The sequence below is a fragment of the Gopherus flavomarginatus genome, chromosome 2, assembly GCF_025201925.1.
Source record: "Gopherus flavomarginatus isolate rGopFla2 chromosome 2, rGopFla2.mat.asm, whole genome shotgun sequence".
NCBI classification, from domain to species: Eukaryota; Metazoa; Chordata; order Testudines; family Testudinidae; genus Gopherus; species Gopherus flavomarginatus.
Window position 1 is genome coordinate 107,705,854 of NC_066618.1, and position 12,629 is coordinate 107,718,482.

Consider the following 12,629-nt stretch of genomic DNA (forward strand, 5'->3'; position numbering starts at 1 on the left):
CCCCCTCTTCCCATTGTGTCAAATACATTGCCATTAGATTTTTACAAAGCAAGCCCTCTGTTGCAATTTGTGGCCTTGATTCTGATTTTATTTATTCAACTATAAATGAAAAGTGACTCCACTGAAGTCAGTGTAGTTACACCACGTTCACATGAGTGTAAGGGAGATCAGAATCAAATCCTGTATCTGAAAGTATGTAGTGCTGTACAAAACTAAGGAACAATTGCTATAATTGGAGAAAAATCCTTACATTTTACGTTGCAAGTGGGTATAGCAGGAGACTGGGAGTCAGGAACCCGAGTTCTATTTCTGGCTCATTATGATACTGAGGCAGCAAGGCACTTAAGCAGGTGCGTAACTTTAAGCATATGATTGCAAGCTCTTTGGGGCAGGGACCGTCTTTCTGTTCTGTGTACAGCACCTAGCATAATGGGGTTCTGGCTCATGACAAGGGCTCCTAGGCACTAACACAATAAATTAACAAATAATATTATATGTCAATGGGCCTACTCGGATGCTTAAAGTTAAGATGCTGTTTAAGTGCTTTCCTGGGCCAATGCCCATGTTACTTGCCTTGACCACACCACGTTTCTTATCTCCCCTCTAGCTTCCTCATTCATAAAATGGGAATGATGCTTCCTTCCCTCACATGATTACTGTGCAATCTGAAGTTTGTGAAATGCTTTGAGATCCTTTGCTGAAAGGCTATACAAGTAGGAATCGTTGTTACGTGTAAGAAAACACATTTCAAGAACAGAAGTGAGCCTGGGTGGATCAGAATATGCTATCAAAAGCATATAGGTTCCCCTCCAGGCAATATACTGTTTTCTATTTCTCCTCCTTCCTTTCACAAAATGTTGTATAGAATGTCTTCATTTAAATTAAGGATGCTAGGAACAGGAACAAAGTCCTGAATCATTTACAAAGCTTTAGTCATTGACTCTGCTCTGTGAGGGCAAGGCCAGTGTTAGGTTTACAGGTACAAGAACAACAAAATCTAGTTTGGTGATGGTCAAGAAACTAAGAAAAAAATGTCAAATGGCTACTTCGGCTGTGAGCTATCTTATCCTAGAAAGTCCAGTCTCACACCGAGGTACAAGGGAGGTATTCACATAATTCTCATTAACATCACACTGCCCTTGATCCATGTGAACAACTCCCACTGATGTCAAAGGCAGGATTGAAGACAGTATATGGCCCAGTCAGAGTTACGTAACTCCCCTGTGCATCAAAGAGAGAACACAGCTCTAAGGCTCAATTGGACAAACATTTCTTCCTCCCACAAAGTGAAATACATTGTGTCCTGTCAGCAAATCCTCTCTCCACTGCCATGTTTGCTGAAACACACAATTTCACACATTACCAAGTAGCTCAATGCTACCAATAAACAGTGTGAAATTTATGCTCAAATCATGAGATCATTTTATGTAAAATATATAAGTTACTGCTCTCTAATATTTTTAATGATAATTGAGTCTGTGCTATCCATGCAAGTATTTGGAAAACAACCAAATGGAATTTTTGTTCAAGCTTCATTATGCTATAGCTCTTTGGATGGAAAAGAATTCATATAATCAGCAAAGGCAAAAAACTGTATTTTATCTAAATTCTGTATACTCATAATTATATTTGGGGTGCTGGAACAGCTTGTATAGTGGGGCTGCTGAGATTCCATGAACCAAACTGTAAACCCCATCAAGACAGGATATGCAGGAGCACCCCCAGCACCCGCACCTATGATTATTTTACACTAAAATAAACATGTGACTATGACTCAGAGTCTTCTACTCCAAAGATATACGCCCTTAACACTTGAAGAAAAGGAGACTGTTCATTGCATGTTAGCAATACATGGCCTATGACACACAATGAAACAGTTCTCACTACATACAGTAAAGAGCAGTAACAGACAAGTTTGTTTATTACCAGTAGTAATATTTGAGAACTTTAAACCTTTGAAGGAAAAGTTTAGATAGCCAAATATAGACAGTATCCTACATACAGAAATATGAGAAATCTTTTTTTTATGAAACTATAGATTAAATAGTAGAAAATCAATCACAAACCTTGGCCCTAAGGTACACTTGTCTTTAAAGGTGTTATTTCCAACACCCCTATACTTTTGCCAATTGCACTGAGCACTGTGTGAATGTGAATTACAAGCCTATTTTGCCATTAAGGGGTTTCTGGCAATGTCATATACCAAAGAAGCAGCACTAGAATAGATTGAGATGGCACCAGAAACTATCAAATGGAATTAATCGCTTTGCCTTTCTGTTTTTTGGTTTTATTTTTAAATAAACTATATAATAGCCAGACACATACAAATTAAGCCAAAAAGCATGGGCCTGATTTGCTGTTGCTTTACTTCAGCTTTGCACTGACTCAACATCACTGATTTCAGTGAAAAGGTGGAACAACATAATAGTGAATCAGAAACTTAGTCTTTTCCATTCCCTTTCTCTCCTTTCTCTTCTTCACCTGAAAATGCCACTGCAGGGTCTTTTCTTTAAAATGACTTTAATTAAAAATCACTGCAGGAGCAGCTTTTGCTGAAATGCTTCTGGAACAGCAGCACCCAAATGGAAAGATATTAAACCTCCTAGTGTCCAGAGGCAATCTGGCATTCTATCCATAAATTACAAGTCAGGGAACAATGAACAGGTGGACTCTGAGAGTCTACTGTGTAGGAAAGCAATGCACAGCATTGCTAACTCTATGATTTTATCCTGAGCATTGCAGTATTTGATGTTTTACTTAAAGAGCCAGGTCCTGGAGGCAAATTATTATAAAGGAATCTCACCAGTCATTAAAAAAAAAAAAGCGTCAAGCTGCCATGATTGCAGAGAAAAGCTTGAAAATGTACCATAAATGCTCAAAAATCAGAAGGTAAAAGAAAAAGAACCTCTACATTATTGTTTTTAAATCTCATGTTTTTTTAGCCATTCTTCTGATTTCCGGGGCAGGGCAGACAAATTATTTTTGAAGGCTTGGGATTGGCAACACTGTGTTATAGACAAGGCTGATAGTACTGCCTGCTACTAAGTTTGCTGTACACTTCCCAAAATAAGACCCCGTTTTCAGTCACTTATAAACTGTGTGAAACAAATTGTTTGGGTTGAAGTTTGCCATGCTGGGTGTGTGTCAGGCGGAATTATTTTGGAAAATTTCAGCCAAAACAATTCAGCTGATTCTGAGAATGAGGCCAGGGAAAAGTATGTTGTTTTGCCCATGTTAAAAGAATTATTTGAAAAGCTCTAGCACTCCATGTTTTGAAGCAAGGACTTAAAGCAGCAGAGCGGTGGCCTTTTGCTGTCCCTGTGAAAATCCACCTAAATTTGGCCAAATTACAAACTTTTGAAAAACCACAGTTTGCACATGCTCAGCAGAGACATTTAGATTTCAGCACCAAAGTTCCCAGATGATTCCATGAGTACTGGGCATGCTCCGGTCTGGGGCTGGACAGCACCTTTCCTGTAACTGCAGCTGTTGTGGGCTGTGTATTGTGTGGGTGTCTGGGTACCTGAAATGACAGAAAGGAGACCGCCTCTTCTGCACTCTCAAGGACCCTCTTGTTGGGCCCAAGAAGCCTGGTGTAGAAAGCTGCACAATTCAGCTGTAGAGGGTACAACAGCAGGACTTGCAGGAGTTTAGGACACAAAACTGAGTGTTTGGGGGGGAAAAGACTGGGAGATGACAGCACAATTGGCTATCTGCCTTGCGTAAGATCCCATCTGAAATCTGAGTTAGATGATTGGCCAGCTAGCCCATTCTGTTGCTAACACTACAATGGCCACATTTCTATTTTTGGCACACTGCCTGAGCTAGAGCTGATATGTCTAACCAAGATGGAAATGATATCTCCAGCTCCAGTGTAAACATACTCTTAGTCCTGAAAAACCCAGAAACTAGGGTACATGTGCTTGAGCTCCACCTACTGGCACCTTATCTGTTAACTAACTAACTATATACAGACACTCATAACTTTAGCAAAAAGAACAGGAGTACCTGTAGCACTGTAGAGGCTAACAAATTTATTAAGCCTAACTTGATGGGCTTGAATAGAGACTGGGAATGGCTGAGCCATTATACATATTGAATCCATTTCCCCATGTTAAGTATTTTCACACCTCTTGTCAAACTGTCTGTAATGGGCCATCTTGATTATCACTACAGAAGTTTTTTCTCTTAATTAATTAGCCTCTTAGAGTTGGTTAGGCAATTCCCACCTTTTTCATGTTCTCTGTATGTGTATATATATCTCCTTACTATATGTTCCATTCTATGCATCCAGTGAAGTGGGCTGTAGCCCACGAAAGCTTATGCTCAAATAAATTTGTTAGTCTCTAAGGTGCCACAAGTACTCCTGTTCTTTTTGCAGATACAGACTAACACGGCTGCTATTCTGAAACCTGTCATAACATTAGGTAAATGGGGACAACTCCCATCTCCTGCAGCTTTTGGAGAACATTGTCTGGCTCTTATGCTACCGGTTAGACAAACTCTGTTAAAGAAAAATTGTGTGTGTGGGGAGGGTGAGAATTTAAAGTGAATGGGAGAGTGAGAAACTGCAAAAATAAAAACAAGAAGTGTAAACAGAAACAAACAATTATTTACAACATGGTCACCATGCATCTGAAGAAGTGGGTATTCACCCACGAAAGCTCATGCTCCAAAACGTCTGTTAGTCTATAAGGTGCCACAGGATTCTTTGCTGCTTTTATGGTCACCATTATTACTGCAAGAGCTTTGCTACTGGCTGAAACAGCCACATGTCCTAGTGAAGGACAACAGAACCCTTAATGGAGGTTACAGAAGTTGCAGCATATTAAGAGCAAAAAGTATTTTTAAAAGGTTGGCAGATGTTCTGGAATTTCTTGCTTATAGGAAAAACTTCCATCCCTTGAGTTTAAAAGGTGACCACTAATGGTTACAAATGTCCACAAACTGTGGCATTAGCTATTAAATACCAGTATTGGTTACTTTTCCAAACATCAGTGCAATAGTTTTCCACTACAAATCAACCCTACTTCATATTTTAGAGTTGTACTGTGCTGTAATGTATGAATATTGATATAAACTCATACAAATACACAACAACAGACTGGCACATATAAAACATGGTAATGCACATTAATAACACTGTGGGTTTGGTTTTCAGATTGGACTTAAGCTGACCTCACTTTTTGTGCTTGTGAGTTCATATTAGCGGATGCTGTTTGTCATTTTAGACACAGAATTATCAGACTGTGCACCATAACAAAATTAGTTGGCTCAAATTATTCACAGTGGCTAACTTCAGGAATACAAAGGGAGGCCAGATTATAAAAAGCTTACTCGGTATGTGCTGAAGGAAATCTCTGAACATTATTCTTCTGAAATCATCTTCCTAAACCACAGAAACCTTGTGTGATAAGATTTTGTGCTGAAGTTTCAAAACCTCTGACAAAATGCCTGGCTGTGTTTTTATTAAGTATTTTTTTCCAAACTGATTTATAACATAAACAAATTCCACATTAGAGATATATGTGATTCAGCACTTGGGATACGTTGCTTCCTTGTGATTTATTAAACTATTAGGACCTTCCAAAATAAACATAACTAATTTAGCTCTAGTTGGTAGGAGTATCAGGTTTCATTTAGATTAGCTGTTCTTTGGAGGATAGTGACACCATGTGGCAAAAATTACTCTATACTCCCATTTCTTGCAGGCTGTTCTAAATTCCAACTGAAAGACAATAATCCTTCTGAATAGAGCAGTGGCTCTCAACCTTTCCAGACTACTGTACCCCTTTCAGGAGTCTGACTTGTCTTGTGTACCTCCAAGTTTCACCTCACTTAAAAACTACTTGCTTACAAAATCAGACATAAAAACACAGACGTGTCACAGCACACTATTACTGAAAAATTGCTTTCTCATTTGTACCATATAATTATAAACTAAATCAACTGGAATATAAATATTGTATTTACATTTCAATGTATAGTATACAGGGCAGTATAAACAAATCATTGTCTGCATGAAATTTTAGTTTCTGCGGACTTTGCTAGTGCTTTTTATGTAGCCTGTTGTAAAAGTAGACAAATATCTAGATAAATTGATGTACTCCTTGGAAGATCAGGGCATGCATACCTCTGGTTGAGAACCACTGGAATAGAAAGAGAAGTATAACAAACTGTTCCAAATGTGTTCTGACTTCTAACTACCATATTGTTTGCGTGTAAATACATACTATACACACATACATACACACATATATATATACATACACACGCACACACACTTTTCAGTAATTTGTTCACTTTACAAAACATCATATTAGGCCTATGCATGTCTGTTTTTCAGTTCTGCACAGCACAGAGCTGACAGATCCAGTACCCAAAGAGGGAAATTAAGGAAGATATTTTTGTTTCATTTAGAATAATTACTTTATTCCTATACAATCTTTTACTTTTATAATGAAGCCTTATGTTTGATGGGTGCTACAGACCACTAAGCAGAACTCTCTTCTCTTATTTTGCATACATTCTGTATCTCTATAGGATTACACTTTCCTCCTACCTTTATCTCCCCTTATTTTTACTGATGCCAGCAATACATGTCCTTTCTCGTTTATTTTGTCTGATTCCCCCCATTGTTTTAAAAAAGAGAATTTTCCCTTATCCTGTAAATGACTAACTACATGGTGGTGGTAATAATGGCTCCAAACAAATTTGTATAAACATGGCACCGAATACTGTTTGACTGCTAATATGAATATACAACCATAGGTGTTGACTCCGTGGGTGCTCTGGGGCTGGAGCACCCATGGGAAAAAATTGGTGGGTGCTCTGCACCCACCAGAAGCTCCCTGCCCCACTCCCACCTCAGCTCATCTTCGCCTCCTTCTCTGAGCACGCCACGTGCCTGCTTTTTCCCCCAGCTCCCAGTGCTTGCACCGTGAAACAAGAGTTGGGGCAGGGATTTTGGGGAAGGGGTTGGACTGGGGGCAGGGCAGGGGTGGGGAAAGGGTGGAGTTGGGGCGGGGCCAAGGACGGGGGGGGCACGAGCACCCACCAGCGCTGGGGAAAATTGGCGCCTATGTATATAACCTTTGCTTGAATAAGCTCCCACTATCTCTCATTTTGTAGAGTTGCCTTCCATTTCTCCATATTGCCTGGCTCTCATACCCCAGAATGATCATTTATTCTACAGTTCAGGATAGTAAAGAGACTGGAGACCATTGATGCAGAGAGAGGATGGATGGTCCAGGACTTGTGAGAGCTGTCTTCAATTTCCTGCTCTACTTGAGACTTCCTGTTTGACCACAGCCAACTCACTCACTTTCTCGGTGCTTCAGTTCCTCATCTGTAAAATGGGGATAATTGTACTTCCCTACTTCACAGACACATTCTGAGGATCAGCCCATTAAAGAGTGTGAGGTGCTCAGATACTATAGTAATGGGGGCAATATGAGTATTGTAGATAGAGCTCTGCTGTTCAAAGGGCATTGACCAGGAGTTTCCAAAACCCTCTTTTTTACTCGCTCACCCCTCAAAGGCATGACATTGCTATGACCTTTTCTCTGGCAGCCAATGCTGAACAAAGCTCCCTCATGGGCCCAACATTGCTTTCCCTTGTGCCACCGAGAAGGGAATCTCTGAAGAGTCATGGAAGATATTCCCTCCTTACAGATCCAGAGCATATACCAGCTTGCCTTGCCTTTATTCTGGCACCTGCTCACCCTCGTGGCTCAGCACCAAATTTGAAAGCCATGCTCTGGGGCAATGCAAAATGCCTTGAGGATGACACAGAATTGCAAATAACTCTGAAGGAATTATAGTAGAGGAAACACTTAACAGAGGACATTTTAAGAAAAATTAATATCTTCCATTTATAACACTTCTCAGCCGATAGGATCCCAACATATCTTTCTAATTTAGGGCTGATCCTGATGTCCTCACTCATATGAATTAGTACTTTACTTCAATGGGACCATTAGTGGAGTAAGCTGTTATTCTATATGATAAGGGTTTCAGTGTTTGGCCCATAAGGAGCGATATATATATGATAAATTCACTGACTACTGAAATACATCCACCTCTGCAGTGTGTTAGAGCAGCTGTTCTACAAGGCAAGACTACATGAGAAACTGGGACTTGAAATGAAAAGCAACATCGTATCTAATTAAAAATGCAGAAATTTAGATAGGTAGGTAGGTAGGTAGGTAAACAGGTAGACTGTAATTGGCTGAGCTGGAATTTGGCTAGGACACCAGAATTAATATCCTTATTCTTAAACAAAAAGTGTGTAATGGAATCTTTAATGCAAGTGATCATGAGCTTGGTTTTATGTCACATCTGAATGATGATGGTTACTCAGTGCCATAGTGGGGTGGACACTGACTCACCGGGAAAAAGTGTCATGTATGGAGTCATTAACTCTATCTTCGTAAGCACCGAGCATTTACTCTGCCATGTACTGGTCTGGAGTGGCCCTTCTTACATCTGCAGGTAACAAATAATATGCTCAACTATTATTCTTTACAAATAGTAATTAAAATAATTACTAAGCATACAATAAAGGGCAAGCTATACTTAAGAGGATTTTCACAATGTTTAGTAACCAAATCTTACTTTTTCCTAAATGTGTGTATTATCAGAGCCCCTAGTCTCTTAGTTCTGCCAGCCTGTATCGTTCATAAATCATTCATTTGAAAGGAGAGTAAATAAAAAAAAGAGTAAAGAAACCAGAGTTTGTGGTCATATATACTTTAGCAAAGCTATATATGTCTACTTTCAACTATCCTAAGACTAGATTTAGTTTTCTATCGGATGTCTGGTGTTACGTACTATGCAATGATTGAGTTAGAAAGAAATGTATTATTGGAATCTAGAGTTTAAAAGCTACAATAAAACAGTTTTAATTATTAAATTATTATTATTATTATTAATACATATTCATTAAGTCCCATTCCCATCAAATATATATACCTGAAAAATGATGAGTGACTAGCAAGAACATAAAATAGAAAAAATATAACAAAAATGCAATGTGGTTCAATACATATCAGCTCTAGAGTCTAAACATGTTGATAGCTCATTCTGTCTCCTTTACATAAAAAAAATACCTACAGTTCACTGATATTGGATGTTCATAGATATTACGGCCAGGGGGATCATTTTGATCTCTAGTTTGACCTGCTTTGTAACACAGGCTGTACAGTTTTATCAAGTAGTTCCTGTGTCAAGCCCTGGCTGAGCTACAGCATATCTTTTAGAAAAATATCTAATCTCTATTTAAAGATATCAAATTATGGAGAATCCACCACAACCCCTAAATAACTTGCTCCAATGATTAATTACCTTTAGTGTAAAACATTTGCACTCTATTTCTAGGAAGAATTTTTCTCACCTCAGCCTCCAGCAATCAGATTTTGTTATGACTTAGTGCTAGATTAAAAAGCCCCTTACTATTAGAAATATTCTCTCCATGTAAGGCCATGTAGATCATGGTAAAGTCATTTCATACCCTTCTCTTTGTCAAGTTAAGTAGTTTGAGTTTCTTTAGACTATAATGCCAGGTCTTCAGCAGGTAAAAAGATGTGTTTTTTACTTTTGTTAGTTTTCAAGTGGTGACATCCTAAAGAAGACGATACAATTCGTAGTTTTCATACGTGAACAATTTGAGTTAAGGGGTATATCACAATCTGCTAACTCATGTTAAAACTACAAACTGCCTAGGATTTTACCTTGTTTTAGTTATCACCTTTTTTTATATAGTGAAGGCACACCATAAAAGGCATGTTTTCAGACCACAAGTTATTGCAGCTCTTTTCTAAAGTTTTTCCCACTGGTTTCAGATACATGCATTAGGATGGAGGTGCAATACTGCTGAGCAGACTACTTACACTTCTCATTATATGAATTTTCTGAGGAACAACTTTCATACTTATATTTTAAGCATATCCATACATTTTTTTAGGATGAGAACCACAGCAAGTAACATAGAAAGCTAGATGCAAAAGCGTGAAGCAGTGAACAATGCCCACATTGTACTTGAAGATTAATTGCTCTTTGGAGGAAAAAAATAAAGGATTAATCACTTGACCAAAATCGTTCCAGTTATTGAACATTGGCACATTACCTCTGATTATAAGATTTGTTTGTACCTAAAGTTATATTGTTGTGATTTTAAAATAAATAGTTAATGTTTGGGGTAATTTTTAAAACAGTTCTTTTCTTCCAGTGTCATAAAGTGTGATTTGATCAGTCAAAAAGAAATGTAAGGATGTAGGCCAAGGGATAGCACAAAGTGTAAATGAAGGAACTGTGGCTATGTCTTTATTGCAAAAAAGTGTGTTTTACAGTCAGATAGTTGTCTCAATGTAAACTCCTTGTGTAGACAGGGCACAGATAGGTGTTATCCAGATGTATCTAGTTGCAGTCAACTCTATACCCTTTACCGGGGTGTACTTTGACTAGTTATATCCACACAAAAACCATCTTTGCCTCCTCTAGGACTTTACATACCCTTTTTGATGTGAAAATATGGCCTATACCCCAGCTACCCTGTAACACCATCATTACCTTTACTGTACCTGCCCTTGTGATTGAGAAAATTCTCTCTGGACTTATTGAACTACAGTTTTCAAATCTAACATCCACTCACCCCTGCCATATGTGTTCCATCCATTTCTCCTCTCTTGGCCTCTTTTTCACAACTGTCCCCATTTTGGAATTGCTCTATTATTTGTTCTGCCTCAATGATCTGACATTTTCTTCCCACCCCTTCCTCTTAGCCAAAGAGCTGCAGTTTCAGCCTGAGCATCACTTCCCCAGACACTCCTTCTCGTCTCACTAAGGAACTGTGAGAGCTCAGGCTCATGTTTCAGTCATCTGAGATGTCACCAATATCCTCTCCTAAAGATTTTGAAAAGTCCTCCAACAAAAAGGTAATTATTGTGATTAATAATTAGTTCACAGATTATAAGGCCAAAAGAGACAACAGAGAGTATCTAGTCTGATATCTGGTATAATCAGTTAGTGTCTAGGTTCTCCAACTATCTTGCCACGGTCATCTATCAGAAAGAGGACCTGATATTTCTAATTTTAAAAACAAAAGCAAAAAATCATTTATAGAAGTATTTGGAGCCACACTGATGCACCAAAAAGGAGTGCACCAGGCCACAAATGAAACTTATTATTTGCACACAGTTCAGCATTAAAGTCCTTGGGTGAAATCCTGGCTACACTGAAGTCATTAAGAGTTTTATTTGAAGACTCCATTTTGCATTTTAGGTGGTCAGAAAAGCCTGAACTGTGTGTTAAAACATCCAAGTACTGGGGCAACCACACTATAAAGCGCACTACTGCTACTTTTTTTAGTCAAGCAGCTGGAATAGCATCTGCTGATCTGAACAGTCTAAGGAGGCAGAAGCAGCAAAAGTATCTAAAAGCCATGTTAGTACTTACATCCAAGCTCCTTTCACTAGCAGTTGCAGAACTAAAACCATCCTCATCCCCATAGTTACCGGCCATCCTCAAATGATCTTCTGTCTGCAATACAAACAAGCAGCCTATACCAATGTGGGAAAACAAACAAAACAATGCGTAATTGTGCCAAATCAAAGCACTAAATCTGGGCAAGGCCAGGGCATTCAACTAGCACGGCTGCCTTGGACTTCTTTTTTTAAAAAGAAATATTGACTAGTTTGCAAGATCTCCCTAGTATAGCCAAGGCCAGAGGAACAGATGAACAGAGAGACCTAGGAACAGCAGAAAAAACAACAAATGCATGTAATTATTCAGCATGACGAAAGAAAAGAAGAGCTAGTAGAAAATGGATACTGAAGAACAAGGATCACATTGCCACTGATTCTTCTGGGTGCACAGGGGTAGGGAAGCATGCAAGGGACAAGCACAACGTCTGTCTCTGTGAGTAGGTGCTACTCATCTTCGCTGATTCCAATGAGCAGACTGGCCAAGAGATGGGTAGGGAAACACTGAGCTGTGGGCTTGCAACCCCTTCACAACAGCCTGCGGGGTAGAGCAATAAGCAGCCCTGTGATCCCTGTAGGGCCGGTGCAGCTGCATTTGGCTCCCTTATGCAGGGCTTTGTGCAAAGCATACAATCTAGCCCTAAGTGTAAAGTGTGTGCAAATCAGAATGAATCTAAATACATGGGAAGCAGAAACTCAAGCAGTGAATCAAGTCTTGAATGAAATCTTGCAGATGGAAGACAAGAGAATTGTGACTTGAGAAAGACCATTGTAAAGGATAGAAATTGCTTATCTTCAGTGTTAGCAACAGGAAAAAGCTGTAAATTGCATTTTAAAATATATTTTTCATGCTTTATTTATAAAGTGTCTAGATTCTCAGACTGTAGCCAGTGAAGACTAGAATCAGGACTGGGATTCCTTTCAGATCCTTTGGAAATCACAGCCAAGAATGTGTTTTTCTTTTGTCCCTAGTTTATGAACATTAGAGAGAGAAAGGAGTTTGGAATCCTGCATAGCTCATGAGTAATCTCATCCCCATCCCCAGTGGATGTCATAAAACCAGGAATGTAATCATAGAAATGGTGCAAGTCAAATCTGAGGAGAACCAAGTAGAATACCAAGAGCGTACAATTCACAGCAGAGATTTTT

General features: G+C 39.0%; 1 protein-coding gene across 4 annotated transcripts in view; it reads right to left on the reverse strand.

The window, feature by feature from the left end:
- The window catches only part of COBL (cordon-bleu WH2 repeat protein), a 241,224-nt gene that overhangs the window by 131,069 nt on the left and 97,526 nt on the right, over positions 1-12,629 (reverse strand). For 2 of the 4 annotated variants that reach the window (XM_050937664.1, XM_050937663.1), the window contains one exon: positions 11,455-11,538. The exons of the other annotated variants lie outside the window; for them this stretch is intronic. In XM_050937664.1, coding sequence (XP_050793621.1) covers positions 11,455-11,538 — 84 coding nt within the window. The remainder of the gene's footprint in view (positions 1-11,454; positions 11,539-12,629) is intronic. 4 annotated transcript variants of the gene reach the window in all.